Source organism: Harpegnathos saltator, unplaced genomic scaffold (genome assembly GCF_003227715.2).
Source record: "Harpegnathos saltator strain DR-91 unplaced genomic scaffold, Hsal_v8.6 scaffold573, whole genome shotgun sequence".
Classification (NCBI taxonomy): domain Eukaryota; kingdom Metazoa; phylum Arthropoda; class Insecta; order Hymenoptera; family Formicidae; genus Harpegnathos; species Harpegnathos saltator.
Window position 1 is genome coordinate 237,232 of NW_020230397.1, and position 18,645 is coordinate 255,876.

The 18,645-nt window shown below is 34.7% G+C and overlaps 1 protein-coding gene across 1 annotated transcript; it reads right to left on the minus strand.

Annotated features, from left to right (window-relative positions):
• Positions 1–4,065: 4,065 nt before the first annotated feature.
• On the minus strand, positions 4,066–9,102 carry LOC105189417 (dolichyldiphosphatase 1). Its single transcript, XM_025303765.1, has 5 exons — positions 8,557–9,102; positions 7,846–7,946; positions 6,842–7,020; positions 6,539–6,760; positions 4,066–5,612 (listed from the first exon to the last, which is right to left on the minus strand). The coding sequence occupies exons 1-5, from the start codon at positions 8,666–8,668 to the stop codon at positions 5,480–5,482; spliced, it is 747 nt and encodes a 248-aa protein (XP_025159550.1). The 5' UTR covers positions 8,669–9,102; the 3' UTR covers positions 4,066–5,479.
• Positions 9,103–18,645: the final 9,543 nt, after the last annotated feature.

Here is an 18,645-nt window from a genome sequence, read left to right on the forward strand (position 1 = left end):
TCTGACCTTGGTATGACCTTGAAAAGCTCGGTCAAGATCAATTTATTTTTTTTAAATAGAAACTCCCATCTATTATTACATCATCTTTTTCTACCAATTAATTTTAATAACTTTTGCCTAAAACATTTTTTTATTTGCCTAATATTTTTTGAGATATTTAAGGAAAACTCGATAACTTTTTTAATATTTAAGTTACAATATCTCGCTATTTGTTGGAAGAAAAAGTGGTACTAGACTTTTCTGCTCTATTTGGTCTCAAGAATATACTGTTACAATAGCGCCCTGACTTATGTTAACTTACTGACTGTTGGAAATTTCAAAATCATCAAATTGACAAAAATTAGGGCGCTATTGTAACGATATATTCTTGAGACCAAATAGAGTAAAAAAGTCTAGCGTCACTTTTTCTTCCGACGAATAGTTAGCGAGATATCGTAAGTATTAAGTATTAAAAAAGTCATTAAGTTTTCCTTAAATATCCCAAAACATATTAGGCAAATAAAAAACTGTTTCATGCAAAAGTTGTTCAAATTAATTGATAGAAAAAGACGGTGTAATAAAAAATAGAGGTTTCCGTTTAAGGTTTTTATGTTGACCATGACTGAGCTTTTCAAGGTCATGTAGACCGAGCTTTTCAAAATCAGATAGATATCATCTAATAACTTTTTAAGACCTCTTTCTTTTATTTGAAACATATTTCCAAGAAATCAATATTTTGCAGAATTTTCAACCGTTACGGAACTTTTTGCCAGCACTATACAGGGTTATCGAAAAGTATCGGACTCCCCTATTATCTCCAGAAATACGCACTTTTACGGAAAAAGATTCGAATAAAAGTTATAGGGATTATAAAGTACTATCTTTTGGTGACCTTGAAATTGATCTTGAACTTGACTTTGAGGGTTATTTCAAGGTCAACTCGAAATTTTCAAATGGAAACCCCAATTGTTTATTATACCGTCCTTTTTTACCAATTAATTTGAACAACTTTTGTCTGAAACATTTTTTTATTTGCCTTATAGTTTTTGAGTTTGATTGAGTTTTTGAGATAGTTTTTGAAGGAAAACTTGATAACTTTCTCAATATTTAACTTACAATACCTCGCTGTTTGTCGGAAGAAAAAGTGGTACTAGCCTTTTTTGCTCTATTTAGTCTTAAGAATGTATTGTTACAATGGCGCCCTGATTTTTAGTAACTTATTGATTTTTGGAAATTTCAAAATTATCAAATTAACAAAAATCAGGGCGCTATTGTAACAATATATTCTTGAGACTAAATAGAGTAAAAAAGGCTAGTACCACTTTTTCTTCTGACAAATAGCGCGATATTATAAGTTAAATATTGAGAAAGTTATCAAGTTTTCCTTAAATATCTCAAAAAATATTAGGCTAATAAAGAAATGTTTCAGACAAAAGTTGTCTAAATTAATTGGTAGAAAAAAACGGTGTAGTAAAAAATTGGAGTTTCCATTTGAAAATTTCGAGTTGACCTTCAAATAACCCTCAAAGTCAACGTTCAAGGTCAATTTCAAGGTCACCAAAAAATAGTACTTCATGATCCCTACAATTTTTATTCGAGTTATTTTCCGTAAAAGTGCGTACTTCTGGAGATAATAGGGAGGTCCGATGCTTTTCGAAAACCCTGTATATAGAAGTCTGTGACTTTTGCGCTCTCTTCGCCTTATCGCGGAGATCTTCGCTTGTAATTTCAATACAGGAAAAAACTTGCGAATGAATCACAAGTCGGAACTCGCGCGGATAAGTCGCGACTTCGCGAAATAGGCATTACCGATGCTCGGTTTCGCTGAGCAAAGTAAGCGCGAGATCGACACATTGTGTGATGTTTCATGAAATTTTATTAACAAAATCTTATATGAGGCATATGTATTTTTCCCGCACGCATTTCCTCTACTCCGGCCTTCCCCGGGAATTCAATCACCATGTAAAACGTTACTATCGACGTCGCCCGCTAATTTATATCGGACTAACATTGGACGTCGTCGTCGTCGTTTATGCGACGAGCCTCTCGGCTCGCGCGTTTTTTCCATCCGAGGTCGAAATTTTCGGGAACGTTACGGCGAAGGAAAAGTCGAAAGAAAAAATATGAGAGAAACGAGAAGAGGGCAGTATAGTTTCACGCGGTTTTGACGTGCAGTATATCAAGGCAGACGACGAGGGTGAAATCTGTCCGTGAAAATATCCTACGTGGAATAATCACGATCTAACAGATAGATAGGTACGAGTACTCGCTTGCGATATTGCACCTACCTTCTTAATCTCGCAAGATCTATCCAGACGCACTCACATGGTCGCGGGGAAATCGAGCGATTGTGTGTTCAGTATAAAGGACGTCCCTTCGCCACATACGACTCATGACTGTTTAATCACCTTGTGCGTAAACATTAATCCTTAATATACCAAGTACGGGCATTTGTTACCCCAGAGAGTAATTAACAATTTTGGTAATGTAAGTAATTATAATATCAAAATTCGTCGTTAAGTCATTAAAGTACATGTTAAGCAACCCGAAAAACGTAATTCAGGTCGACTGCGACATTGAACAATTGAATAATTTCCGAAAAATAATTAACCATCATTTTTAGTAATGTAATTTTTAGTAATTATAACATCAAAATTTGTCGTTAAGTCATTGAATAATTTCCGAAAAAACAACGGGGTCCTGTCGGGACCTCAGATGATAATTAATCATAATTTTTGGTATACTGCAATTATAACATCAAAATTTGGTTTTAACAATACTCGAGTCCTTAAAGTACACGTTAAACAACCCGAAGAACATAATTTGAGCCAACAACAATATCAAACAATTAAATAACTTCTAAAAAACGATGGGGTGGATCCTATGAGGACCCCAGAGGATAATTAACCATAATTTTTAGTATACTATCAAAATTATAACGTTAAGATTTGTTAAGTCGTTAACAATACTCTCGAGTCCCTAAAGTACAAAGTTAAATAACCCGAGAAACACAATTTGTGTCAACTACAACGTCAAATAACTGAATAATTTTCAGAAAAACAACGGTTCCGTGAGGGCCTTGGCTTGGTAAAGAGCAGCTGGATTGAAGATCCTTGGTATATTAAGGATTAAACGTATGGTATATTAGCCACACAGAACAATTTGAGCAGTATGACGTAAGCGATGAAGAAATTGACTGGTGAAAATTACTTATTCTTCTCACGGCTCAAAAATATTCAACTACGTTTGGTTCATTTGTTTACTGCTTACACTTGTCTTGCTGTTTTCTGCGTGTCCGGACCCAAAGTTTCTCTATAAGCCTATTCTGTAATCCTCGATGGTAGTGTCGTTGTAGTTATGTCGTTGCGCAGTTGTTGCATCATGTTTCCACAACGATAACGACCCTATCGCAGAGAGAGTTACGAAATAGGTCTTTAATATCTTTCTCGCGAGATAGAAAACCGCAAATGTATAGGTGAGGTCTCGATGAACATGTCGTGGAAAGCGATCTACTGCAAAACTAAACTAGATATATTGTCGAGAGACGCGATTCTTCTCCTCGCAGCTGCTCATTGTTGATTAATCGCAACCCCGCCTCTGCTCTGTTGTATTATATAACAATTTTCAGTCTCAATTTAAACTAAACGTCGGCCTGTAAACGCGTTTTCGACTTTAACTTAATTAAGTATCTGAACACAGAACGGAGAATCCGCTGCTGACGTACCGTATCTCTTAGGAGTCGGTGTGGAACGTATCGTTGAGCGTTTGCGATATTCGATGACGATTTGTAAGAAAGAATGTAGCTTGCAGAGAATACAATCGTGCTTATTAAATTTGGAACATTATAAACAGGCATTCGACTTAATGTATATGTGTGTGTATGCGCGCACGCTTGTACACAATCGGCAGAAGTTCTAAAATCAATGAAAGTGTCAAGGATGTCACATATAAAATCTAAAAAGAATCAAGCAAGTCAATGAGAGGCAATGTAAAGTATCAGAAAGAGAGAGAGAGAGAGAGAGAGAGAGAGAGAGAGAAAAAGAAAGTTGCAAATATTTATAATATAATTAATTCATTTCATAATTCAATTACCCCATATGATTTAAAAAATTTATTATAATTTAATATAATCTTTAAGTTCGGATTTTTTAACAACAAGAACAATATCACAGACAAGTGAAAATAAGGTAAAGGCAAAGGTGTAATTTAGTGTTTCAAAAATTTGGTTTCAGCGGGAAAAAATTAAAACCTGTGGAGGATTAGAAAACTGATGAAAAAAAAGGATGAAGTGGTTCTTTTCATGTGAAACTAAACTATCGCTAGGTAGCTCTTAAACTGTTTTATCAAACGATGTAGATAGAGAGATAAAGAGCAATTAAAATATTTTTATTCTCAGGGGCAAATTACTTTTTTCTTGTCACTTAAAAGAATCGAAACTACGATGGTTAACTCTTGAAGAGTTTTATTATATTGGATCAGGAGTTTCCGGCTTGAAACCACACTTTGTTTATAGATTCGTTTTCAACATTTCGCGAACAATTTACTTGATTAAAAGAAAGAGCAACGAGATACTGTACTGTTCAACGCTTAACGCTTGATTAATCTGTAATAATTAAATACTCGCAAATGATATCTCGCGTTGGCTCTTATCGACCTTGATTCTTTCTAGTCTTAAAATTTACCAGGTTCGAAAGCCACTGAAACTTTCTGATCTACATACTCCTCGCGTATGATAGCTGTTTGTTATATGAAGAAAATAACAAGGATATGTGAAATATTATTCAGACAGGAAATGGCTCTATATGGCGTAAAACATAAGATCACGTATAAATAGGAATCTGCAAGATATCGTCTGTATAATTATGTTAATTATACTTGTTATGCACGGATATGCGGCGCGTGCGATCGAGAAATTCAAATGACCCTGAACCTAGCGAATGTTAAAGCTATCGTGCCAATTTGTATACATGTCCTTTAACATAGCACAATACGACGCATAGCGGTATTGTTTCTCCTCTCGTACAGCAACGTCCCCCTCCCTCTCAACTGCCAAGCGGACTGAGTCCTTCTTGTGTAAAATTTGCGTGTCACCACCGTTGTGCTCCGACTGTCTCAGACGTCTCGATAAAAATGCTTAATTACCGTGTATCAACACTAACACTAACAATAGTGAGATAATATTGTTGATGAGAGACGACAACGACGATATTGGATGACGGTGAGATGGCGAGAACGATCGTTCCGTAGTCGTTTCCGTGTTTGTACTGACATTTCTTTTATTTTTCTTTTCGAACCCGACGTATCTTCTCTCCGATAAAACGAGGAATCCGGCGTCAACTCGGCGTCACTTCCCATCCGCGTCGTACATTCATGCTAATTCCTGAACTCTATCGAACCGTGAACCGCCATGTTGCTTTATCGTCTGATCGTTCGTTATCAAGGCATCTTTTCTTTTTTATTTCAGTTCGTTATCAGCACATTGGCCAGACGGCATTAGATGTCAATGCGATCTGCCAATCGCCGATAGCTTTCGAGCGCGCGCCCGAGCCTCCGTGCGAATACTTGTGTACTCGAACCACAAGACGTTAGGAATCAATGTTGTGTCGCGTAATAACAGGTATTCTGATATTCGCCTGGAAAGAAAATTTCACATATAGATGATAGATGATTGGATATGTAATTAGATGGTAAATAATTAAGCACTATGGTATAATTAATTAAGAGAGATAATTTTATCTGGAGATCATTGTTATCATTCTTATCATTTCAAACTTTAAACACCTTATTGGCTCTGAAGAATTCAACCCAAGGAAGATGAACTATTCATTAGTAATTAGATATGATAAAAAATATCTAATCTAAGAGGAAAAATCTAATCTAGCAGGAAAATAAAATTATCCAACTGTGTAATATACACTCCAGAGACTTTTTTCTGGGTTTTTTTAAGCGAAGCACTGATAAGTAGCAAACCAACCCCAATTGCATAATTTTTTTACTTTTATTACCCCTACTTTTTATGCTTAAGATTTTAATTAAAAGCTGTTGCATATTAGTGTTGCAAAGAATATTGCATCAATTGAATTAAACCAAGCCGGAAAAGATGGTTATACATAGTTATATAAAATATTTGATTATGATCATATATATTATTTATGATTATAATAAATAATAATAAATTATATACAATCACAAACATATGAATTTTGTCTCTGCATAGTCACATATATGACCATATGTAATCATATATAATTATATATATCCATACAGAAGAAAAAAACTATTATACAGGGAGAAAAGAAACAGCTTGATTTAATTAAACGTTGATATCGTGCGCTGTCGTAAGTATTTACTTCCATTGCATTAATATATCATTATTTTCGGTATGGACATTATAAATATTTATTATTTACGTATAATTATATAAAAACAAAATTTATATACAATCATTTTTTTTCAGGCTGATTTCCCAACTTTTTCTAGGCTGACTTTCGCAGTCGGGTCGGGCGCGAAACCAATTTTTCCAATAGTTATTATTATAAACTTTTTACTTATTACTCACCATGAAACTATTATAGGGAAAAGCGGCGTCAGAACCGTATGTGTGACTGCAAACCATGCTATCCCTAGTGCAATGCCAATTAATGCACCCCAGACTACCTGGGTATTGGAGTGGTACAGTAAATATACTCTGCTGTAGGTTACCAATACAGCTGTAATAACACATCCTACTACTACTATTGTCCGCCAAACTCTCTCTGCTATAGTACAGTTGTAATTTAACCTAAAACAGGGCATTCCTAAGATTGTAGATACAATGAGAACAATATATGAAATGAGACATGGTTACGTAATGTCTGCTTACCTAATGTATACAAAAAGTGATGCATATGCAGCGAAAAACCACATAAATTGTGCGTGTGTAGACGGCATACCATATTCAGTATACAAGCCATCTCTCTTAATCGGCCTATCTTGGCAGATTGTGTGTTTCAGTATAAAATTTATACACTCATTGATGAGAATTCCACTAAAAAATACTATCTGCAAAAGAAAGAAACACATGTGTACACATACATCCAAATTTTATAGATATTAAATATGTTTATATTTATATATATACAAGATACATAACATAATATGTGAGACCTATTTCAGGGATAAATTCAGCATTTATATAAGAACAATAAAGATGCTCATATATATTTTGCATTTTTTACTTACATAAACATTTTTATTGTTTTTAAATGCTAAATTCATCTCTGAGGTAGACACAAAGCAAACAAATCTTATCTGAATCAATTTTGCTTCCCAGTTGTAGTCTATTTTGTTTTGTAAAAACTTATATTTATTTATTTCCACAAATAATCAATAGCTACCTTATATTTCAATATAAATATGTTTTATTCTTATCATATTCTTTTGATACATCTAGATGATAATAGATTTGCTAAAAACTTTCCTCAATTCAGTAGCAAAATATTTCATAATCTTATCAGTAGTTGTTGCATGTATATGAAGGATTTCAAATCTCATAGAAAAAGTCTAACAGATATATAATATATTTTTATTCCAACAGATTAAACTTAAATAAGTCATAGAATGTTATGAAATTCTAGAAAATAGTTAACAAAATTATAAAATATCCAGTGTTTCTTGTAAATAGTTGAATGAAATTAAGTATATTAACTTAATTTATTAAATAAATTAATACAATGCAAAATTTACTATAACTCAGGAACAAAATTGAATCAGACATATATGTACATCAGCTGAGTCTATTCATATATATTATGTTATACCTTGTGAGATATATGAAATATCAGCTTGATCATATGAAATATCATATGAAACATCATGCTTACTTACAGTATGTAAATCTCTTCTAAACAATATTAATGTGAGAAAGCCAGCTATAATGGCAAAGGGTATTAGAGTTATTACGGCCAAGAGCTTCCCAAAGAGGTCTCCTGAAAGTTTAAGTGTATATGTTATTATTAGATACAAAGCAAACAAATTTTACCACAGTGTATCTTATTATTTTAGTCCTCTTGTTATTTTGGATATTATTTATTATAAAATAATTTTTTTAGAAATATCAAATAGCCAATTTAATTATAATACAACTTAACAATTATTATAGTATAACAGAACATTGCAAGAGATTTTTCTTAGAAAAATTAAATGACTAATTTAATTATAACTTAACTGTTATTATAGCATAATATAACTGAATGAAACATATGTTTGCACATGGAACTTTTTCCCCAAGAATCTCAAGTGGAGTATTGCAAACAATCCATCAAACTTTATTATACCAATATCAATATGTACAAATATGTTTTGTCTACAGTTGTACCTTATTATTGCAACTACCATTTGTAGCTCGCAACAGCCTGACTGCCCATGTGAAGGGCAGCAGGTGTGTATTTAAGTAACAAAATAACAAGCAGCGCACTAATTAGTGAGTGATAAACAGCCAGGCTTCGAGAGTTCGACCTCGCCGTCGTTGGCGAAATCCTCGAACCGACCGCGTTTCCGGATTACTTGCTACCACGAACAAACGTAAAGTACACCAACCTTGCGGATACTCCACCAATATCAAAGACAACGGAATCCATTCGGGTTTGTCGGCAGCATGTGCGAAACGCAACTTGATCACCTCCAAAGACTCGTTCAACGACGATGCCATGTTACCGTAATCCTTGAAGTGGCATGTCTCAAACGGATAACGGAGTGTATGTGTATTGTGATTACGGCTGCACCAACTCGATTGCGATTACCGCCTACCACTGGCGGCACCGACCGGGTTTCTTCTTTCTTCTCTTCCTTTCGTTTATCTATCCTTTTCCCAGGATATTGCCCTCTCCCCTCTTGCACTTCCCTTTTACTTCAGCTCCCATGAAAGTTTGCGAAAGCCGTCACAGCTGAATCAACGGTACTTTCGTCCATCAATTTGAACCACACATATCCATCACATTCACTGACCGCGCTTTCTCCATGCTGCCACTGACGAGATACTAATAAAGATCGTTAATCTTACGGGATTTAGCGTACTAAAGATATCTCTCTAGATGCTAGCGCCATCTAAAGCATATCGTGGCCGAAATATGAAACTGTAACTTAAAATAAGTATAGATGGTAACGGACATGAGGTGTATGGAAATAGCTATGACTACTGCCAGTAAGGAAAATAAAGTTGGCTATAGTGAAAATTATTAGTGCGTTTCGTTTCCACCACAGACTTTTATATATATAGGGTGTTAGAAAAATCTGGAAACGGTTAAGGCCCAGTTCCACAACTTGCTTTAAACGGAGTTTAAACTCCGTTTAAAGCAAGTTGTGGAACTGGGCCTAAATATCTCGAAAACAAAATGTTTCTGAGAAAAATGTTTCCAACCAAAGTTATAGGGTTTTAAAAGTTCTATTGAATGATCATATCCGTTTGACCTTCAGTGGAGAGGTCAAGGCGAGGTCAAGGCCAACATGATTTTTTTAAATGGAACATCCCATTTTTTATCACACAGTGTTAAAGATAACAGCGAGACGTTTCCAAAACGCTACTTGATAACTTATTTTTATTGAGAATTGTCTGAGTTATGAGCTTTAGAATTTACGGTGCCGCTAGCATTAGTATTATCAGAGAGGAACGTGAGAGCGGCCAACACGGTGGGTGCTTCCGAAATGTCCAGAATTGGATCGAGTTGAGTTAGTTCCACTATAGTATATGTGACGGATATTATAGTGAAACTAAAGCCAGCGGCACACGGTGCTTGTTTTCGTGCTGGATTGCTTGCTGGATGAAAATATTGCGTTGTGATTGGTACATTTCCGAAGATGGATGGAAATGCACCAATCAGAACGCAGTATTTTCATCCAGCAAGCAATCCAGCACGAAAACAAGCACCGTGTGCCGCTGGCTTAACTCAACTCGATCCAATCCTGGAGATTTCGGAAGCACCCGGTGTTTTCGACGACACCGACTTTCCGCACTGGGAAAGGGCGCCATCTGCACCCATTTTGAGAGGGGAACTACGATGCTACATCCACTTTCAGGTTTCGGCGGTAAAACCTGTATGTGGTGGCAGTCCGTGCTACATCCATTTTAGGCGGTTTATGTCCGTGTTACAACCATAATAGCGTACTTGACAAGCATGGTCTCGCACATTGTTACGCGTTTATAACATGAATTAACATGTTAACATGTGCAAAAAAAAAAGAATTGACATTGTGTATAATTAATATCATGAAGATCATACAAAGTGTCCGGTAATTAGCTGCCAACCCGAAGTGTGAGGGTAGATTGGGTTGAGACAAACATAAAAGTCTCATACCATTTTGCGAGATTCGCAATAATTATCGAGTTATTAATGACAGAAATCTGAGAAGTAAAAGCGCGCCGACATAGATGATTCGAAAAGCGTTGCAGCTGCTCAGGGCAGCGATCATGAATCTTTTCCCTAGCGTGAACTAGTGAAGAGTGAAAGTGAATTTTATGAATTAGTGAAAAATGAAAAATTTCATATGAATTTGTGAAAATTGAAACATTTCACACGACAATTTAGTCGTTCAACATGTTGCGGTTGCGATCTAGATAATTCTTAATGAATATCAAACAAATCAAAATAGTCAAAATAATAATGTCTTTGTGATCCGAAGGATATTACGTGCAAAATCCGTTTGATATAATATCCAAAGAAAATGTTTCAAAATATGTATGTACAGGTAATATAAAGCTTATGCACCGACGAGATATACAGTCTGTAAAATAAGAGCGTGTACGGCATAAATGGCAGTTGGCTTCAAATATCGTCCTAGTTCTTTTTAGCCGTATTGTGAGGCATATCTCAAGCACAAGCTTCGAGGAAAAAGAGTGTGCACTTTGAAGCAGCTGACACGACAAATTCGTCTCATTTGGAGGTCTTTACCGAACGAATACGCAGTCAACTTAGTGGAAAGTATGCCTCGGAGATGCCAGGCAATTATCAATGCCGGTGGTGACTGGACTCATTATTAATGGTATAGCGTTTTTCTTCTCATGAAGTACAACAAATCCATATACTTAAAAATCATTAAAAATAAATTTTTCTACACATTAACCCATACACGCTCTTACTTTACAGACTGTACTACAAAGACTGATGGCCTTACGGGATTTAGCGTACCAGAGAAATTTCCCTGGTGAGGCACCCGGGTGAAAGAGACTGTCTCGCATTTAGCGCAGTAAAATTTAATGGGAACTAATACTTTTCAATCCTTTTCTTCGGATCAAAAAGATTCAGAATTCAGAAACATTCAAAATGTCAATACTTTTTAATACGTTACAATTCGACATTTTATACAGGGAAGCAGGACGAAGGGAATGGGATGCGGACAAGATACATCATGCGTCTCTAGACGTGTCAAATGTTTATTATAGAAGAGACTTTGATACGGTAACATCTATTCGAATATTTAATTGTCCCATGGATCACTTATATATAATGAAAAAAAAAATAACGCGCATAAATGAACGATTCGTATCAATTTTTCCTTTTCTTATAGAGCAATGAAAGAGTAAATCAGTATCGAAAATCGAATACCGATTAATATCATAACTCAGTGTCAGAAAATTGTCCAATGACAATTTGTTCTCATTTTTCAGGTATATAGTTACCGATGTAATTTACACAACAAATTAACTCGTTTAAACGAACGATTCGTACCAATTTTTCTTCCCTTATAAAGAAATGAGAGAATAAATCAGTAACGAAAATCGAAAGCCGATCAATACCAAATTTATTCATTAAATTAACGCGGATTAATGGACGATTCGTATTAATTTTCTGCTTTCCTATAGTGAAATGAAAGAGTAAATCAGTACCGAAAATCGAATATCGATTAATACCATAAATCAGTGTCAGAAAATTGTCGAAGTGCAATGACAATTTGTTCTCATTTCCCAGGTACTTACCCCTTTAATTTACTCAACAAATTGACTCGAATAAACGAATGATTCGTATCAATTTTTCTTCTCTTATAAAGAAATGAGAGAATAAATCAGTACCGAAAATCGAAGGCCGATCAATATCTAATTTTTTCATCAAATTAACACGGATAAATAAACGATTCGTACCCATTTTTTTCTTTTCTTATATAGGAATGAAAGAGTAAATCAGTACCGAAAATTTAAAACCGATCAATATTTAATTTATTCATCAAATTAACGCAGATAAATGAACGATTCGTATCAATTTTTTCTTTTCTTATAGTACAATGAAAGAGTAAATCAGTACCGAAAATCGAATATCGATTAATACCGTAAATAAGTGTCAAAAAATTGCAAACGTGCAATGACAATTTATTCTTATTTTTCAGGTACTTACCCCTCTAATCTTATTCAGCAAATTAACTCGGATAAACGAACGATTCGTATCAATTTTTTTGTCTTATAAAAAAATGAGAAAATAAATCAGTACCGACAACCGAAGACTGATCAATACCATAAATCAATGTCAAGAAAATTGTCCAAGTGCAATGACAAGTTGTTTTCATCTTGCAGGTACTTACCCCACTAATTTACTCAACAAATTAAGTCGGATAAAAGAACGATTCGTATCAATTTTTATTCTGTTATAAAGAAATTAAAGAATCAGTCAGTACCGAAAATAGAAGACCGATCAATATTTAATTTATTCATCAAATTAACGCGGATAAATCAACGATTCCTATGAATTTTTTTTTCTTATAGAGAAATGAAAGAGTAAATCAGTACCGAAAATCGTATATCGATTAATACCATAAATCAATGTCAAAAAATTGTCCAGGTACAAAGACAATTTGTTTTCATTTTTCAGGTACTTACCCCTCTAATCTTATTCAACAAATTAACTCGGATAAACGAACGATTCGTATCAATTTCTTTTATCTTATAAAAAAATGAGAAAATAAATCAGTACCGAAAACCGAAGACTCATTAATATTTAATTTATTCATCAAATTAACGCGAATAAATCAACGATTCGTATGCATTTTTTCTTATAGAGAAATGAAAGAGTAAATAAGTACCGAAAATCGAATATCGATTAATACCATAAATCAGTATCAAAAAATTGTCCAAGTGCAATGACAATTTGTTCTAATTATTCAGGTACTTACCCCTCTAATTTTATTCAACTAATTAACTCGGATTAAACGAACGAGTCGTATCAATTTTTTTGTCTTATAAAAAAATGAAAAAATAAATTAGTACCGAAAACTGAAGACTGATCAATACCATAAATCAATGTCAAGAAAATTGTCCAAGTGCAATGACAAGTAGTTTTCATCTTGCAGGTACTTGCCCCACTAATTTACTCAACAAATTAAGTCGGATAAAAGAACGATTCGTATCAATTTTTATTCTCTTATAAATTGAAGACTGATCAATATTTAATTTATTCATCAAATTAACGCGGATAAATGAACGATTCATATGAATTTTTTTTCTTATAGAGAAATGAAAGAGTAAATCAATACCGAAAATCGAATATCGATCAATACCGTAAATCAGTGTCAGAAGATTGTCCAAGGGCAATGACAGTTCGTTCTCATTTTTCAGGTACTTACCGCTCTAATTTATTCAATAAATTAACTTGGATATATAAACGAACGATTCGTATTAATTTTTCTTCTCTTATAGAGAAATGAGAAAGTAAATCAGTACCGGAAATCGAATACCGATTAATATCGTAAATCAACATTTATATTGCTGTTTAATTCGTCGCAAAAGATTTGACGTTTTCTCTATCCTAGTCCTAACTTGTAGAAAATTTGGTACTCATCTCTATTTGACAAAAGTACGTCGGACTTTCTGTACTAACTAATATAAAAAATTTTTTTTCGTTCTTATTTTTTCTACGTCTAATATTTTAATACCGAATCTATCGAAATGAACTGGTCTGCAGAATTCCTGGTAAGACGTTTCTCTCTCTTTCTCGCTCTCCTCTCTCTTCGTCTCTGAATCGCCGCTAACGATCGAAAACCGCAAGCGGAAAGTAACGAAAATTTATTCATCCAATTAAAACATTCTCCGTGTTATTTTTTAAGCGTTGCATAAATACCGATCCGGCGATTTGTCAAATATCTAACAAAAATATCTCCGTTTTTTCTTGCCGACATTCAAATCGATAGTTTTCTACAAGTTAGGATTTGATAAAAAAAAAGTCTTTTCCGAGTCGAAATATTAATTCTACATTGATCCTGCAAATTGCATCCAATTTGAAAAATCAATGCAGAATATCTAGATGCGCAATAGTGAACAAGCTTTGTCCTACCTGAACGTTACATCTGGCTACTCTCGCAGTCTCGCCCATGATGAGTCTTCAACAGCGACATATTCCGCAGTTATTTAATATTCGTTTATCTCGATAATGTATATGTACTTAATCCTTATATTCTTAATTTAAATGAGCAATTTTTGTTGATGTTGATTATATATTCGCTTAACAGCGCAAGAAAGAGAACAAAGATAAAAACGTAAATAGAACTGCCTTTGTTAGAACTGCACGTGAGATAAATATATAAGGATTAAATAATCATATAAGAATTAGAGGAAATGGGAGATGAAAAACACTTTTTATTCTCATCATTCTTAAAGTTCTTTTTTCCTTTTTTCTTCTCTTCTTTTTCTTTTCTTTTTTCTAATGAGAATGATGAGAATTGTAGCTCTTAAAAGAGCTGAAGCTGCAAAGGCAAAGACAACAGTTATGTCTAATAACGCTGTTTCACTAATAGAGATTTTAATTCAGATTCGGTACAATAAGAAAGATAAACAAGAATGAGAAACGGACATTCTAGCAGATTCTAAACGAAAACAGCAAACTGAGCATTATTAGAGGAATAAAAATCAACACTTGTAAAATTTATATCAGATTCTAAGATCATTATTCATAGTTTTCTAAATTATGTGCAACTTTTTATTGAGAACATAATTAAAAATTTGTATTCATAAACCTTAGCTTGCCTCAGCAACCTTGCTTGAATAGACATTAATATTTTACGAGAAAAGAAAAGTAGAACTCATGTCACGTGAAATTAGTTTAACGAATAATCAAATCTCAAGCTATTTTTCAGATGATAAACTATGAATGCTGATCTAATTTCGACTCGGGTATGTCCTTACTTCGAGTAAGGTCCGTTAAAATTAGAAAAATCCTGCGTAATAATAATGACTCGAGGTACCTTGAATACCATACATGATGTATCGCTGTCCTCGGTTATGTCTCTCGGCGCGCTCCGAGTCTTCTCTCCATTCTGACTCCTCGATCCGACGTCCTCCTTCTGGTTACTCCGTCGCAGCACCCCCGGATACTCCATCGTAGCACTGGCGACGACACTGACTCTAGCTCTAACACTCGCGCAAGTAAGATTCGGGGACAAAGAAACGCGTATTAACCGACACTGCTCTGCGTCGCGGCATGCGCGTCGTTCGTCGGCCCGAGGCGCAATGTCCTTTCCGCAATCACGGAGTCATATATAAGCGTACGAAAACAAACAATCGGGAAGACACGGTTACCCCCCCACTTTGCCGATCAATGTTAATGCCTGCGTCGTCCGTTAGCTGAAAATGAAAACAACTCGTGTTTTCAAAGCATGCCTGAGAGAGAGAGAGAGAGTCGCTTCAAACTTCACAATAATTATTTACGTCTGTTCCAAGAATCATATTACGCTGAATTCAAACTGTCTATTTTGACATGACATACACGAGATCTGCGATCACATCATTGATCTTTCTTTGGACAAGAAAATCCTGAAAGGAACGCTGTTCGAGAATATCACATTTTATGTTTCAGGTGCTTTGCAGATTATCGAATCCGATGTAACAGATCAGGGAAAGTATGAATGCGTCGCTATGAATAACATGCGTGGGCACGGAGTACTCCAAGTCAATCACGTTATACGTGAAACGTACGTATATTTAATATTATATAAAACTTACCTTTTTAAACAAAAAGGTAAAAAAAAAAGGCGCCACGTACAAGCGCAACACGTATTGTGTTATTTTTAGAAGTATCAAACTCAAATTATTTTTTTTATTGTATATATGTGTACATAACTTTTTACAAGTAAAACTTATAACTATAATAAAACTCTGCAACACTTTTCTACTGTACAAAAGAAGTGATATATTAGAACAGTAGCGCCAACTGAGAAACCTAACATAACCTAACATAACATAACTAAAACTTGTTTAATACATATTTGACAGCATTTTTATTATAATAAAATGTTCTTGTAAATTCTCTTTATACATATACGGTATAATGTTTTATTTAAGTTTATATAGTATTATAATAAATAAATTATAAACCTTCATTATAGAATATATTATAATAAAAATGCTGTTATATATGTTATATAATGCTGTTATATATGTATTAAACAAATTTTAGTTCGATATAGTTTTTGGTGAAGCCGCGCCAAGATTTTATGAACAGTTAAACCTACGCGTAAGTTGCAAGTGCGTTTTGCATCGCGCGCTGCGCGCACGATTGTTGAAACCTACGTGTAAGTTAAAAGTGCGTAAGCTGCACGCACGGTTATTAAAACTTACGCGTAATTGGGTTTTAATAACCGTGTGTGCAGCTTACGCGCTTTTAATTTACGCGTGGGTTTTAATTACAAAAATATCAATAATTTATCAAATTAACCAAAGCTATTGGTTATTATGCATAATAACCGGTTGTTATGCATAGTAACTGGATTTATCACTTTAACCGTAACATATACAACAACACAATAAATAGATAGACAGACAGAGATTGAACGAGAGAGAACTGCAGATTCATAAAGTGTCTATGATTACTAGTCGGATGATAACGGATCGTGAATGCCGAGCGCGAAATTCCGACTTCTTATTCCCGGAAAATTCGTCAAACGTCAAACGAGGGGCAAAAAGTGTCGTCGCTCGCGAGCCGATCAACACAATCGGCGCGATATAAACATTGCGGGCCTCGGCGGCGGTTGAAGCAAGAGAGACTCCCCCTTGGGCATCTTTTCTTTTCTCGAAGGTTCCGAGACAACGAGGGGAATGCGAGGAGGCCTTTCAACTGTACGCGACATTCATTTACTACTTATTGATTACTGAAAATAAAGAAAATTATTCTGTCGAAGCATCGGATATCTGTTAGCTTTATATTAATTAAAGAGGAATGTGTACGATTAGAAAATATGTTAGCAACTAATTGTACAGAATGTCAAAGTTATTGTAACGCCGTTTTCGGAGAATAACACAGCCACACAAAAAAAAAGTGTCTTGATCTGGGGACGAGACATATGTATTCCTATGTATTTTGACGCGCTGAATCCAAATCCGCTATCAGAATTGGCCCAAAGGGTCTTGGTTCAACCCTAACCTCAAAAAACACCTAAAAATCACAGAAATATGCGAGAAAATTGTGATATACTGCCTGACAGGCAAATTTTCACCTAAAAACCAATGTCTGCAGAGCCTTAACCTTACAATTAACCTGACCTGACCTAATCTAACCTAATCTAACCTAACCTCACCTCACGTAACCCAACCGAACCGATTGTACTCTACTGCTGGGCAGGCCAATTTTGACACAAAAACCATTGTCTGCGAAGCCTTAACCTACAAAAAATCTAACCTAACCTAACCTAACCTTTCTCAGTTGAAGTTGACATGACCGTCCATATGGTCAGCATATTCCTGTACGTTTTCGGAGTATTCGAGTTCAATTTTACGGTTTTGTGAAACTTACTTGTATCCCCAACCTCATGACCATTGAATCTTACTTTAAAAAATATCTCTGATTTCTCAAAATTGCTCATTTTGCAATTAAAATAAGGACACGTGCTCAAAATATGTATATATATGAGCATGACATTTCAAATGTTTCTCGCGTCGCAGTTTATGAACTCGGGGTCACAATTTATATTCTTTTTCATATTCAAATGAAATCTAACTTGTCATTCATATCAAATTAATTAACAAATTGTCTTCAATCTATTTTCTTTCTACTATACCGTGTTCTTTTTTCTTCGAAGGATCTATGCAAAGGGTTTCGCTTACGTTTCTTCCCTTTTATATTCGTTTCTCTTTTCAGCATTCAGCAAAAATTTTTGCTTACCTTTAAAAACTTTTAGAAAAAGCATCAAAGAAAATCACGTTGATGTTGTCATGGGTGAAATCTCACCCTGGTATATATTTTTTTATTTTCGAAATAAGAAAAGCCAAATGAATGCAATTAAATGTTATTTATCATCATTGAATATTAGATGAAAAGTAGAAGAGTTATTGTCCGCAGCGGATAATCTAATATTTAATAAAAACGAAACAAATTCGCATGGGATGAAATTCCACTCTTTAACGTTACTATGACCTTTAATTATTTTCCGAAAACGGCGTCACAACAACTTTAACACTCTGTACAATTAGTTACTAACACATTTTCTAATCGTACACATTTCTCTTTAATTAATATAAAGCTAACAAATGTCCGATGCTTCGACAGAGTAATTTTCTTTATTTTCAGTAATCAATAAATATATGTAGTAAATCAATGTTGCGTACAGTTGAAAGGCCTCCTCGCATTCCCCTCGTCGTTCCGGAACCTTCGAGAATAGAAGAGACGCCCAAGGGCAAGTATCTTTTGCTTCAACCGCCGCCGAGGCCGCAATGTTTAC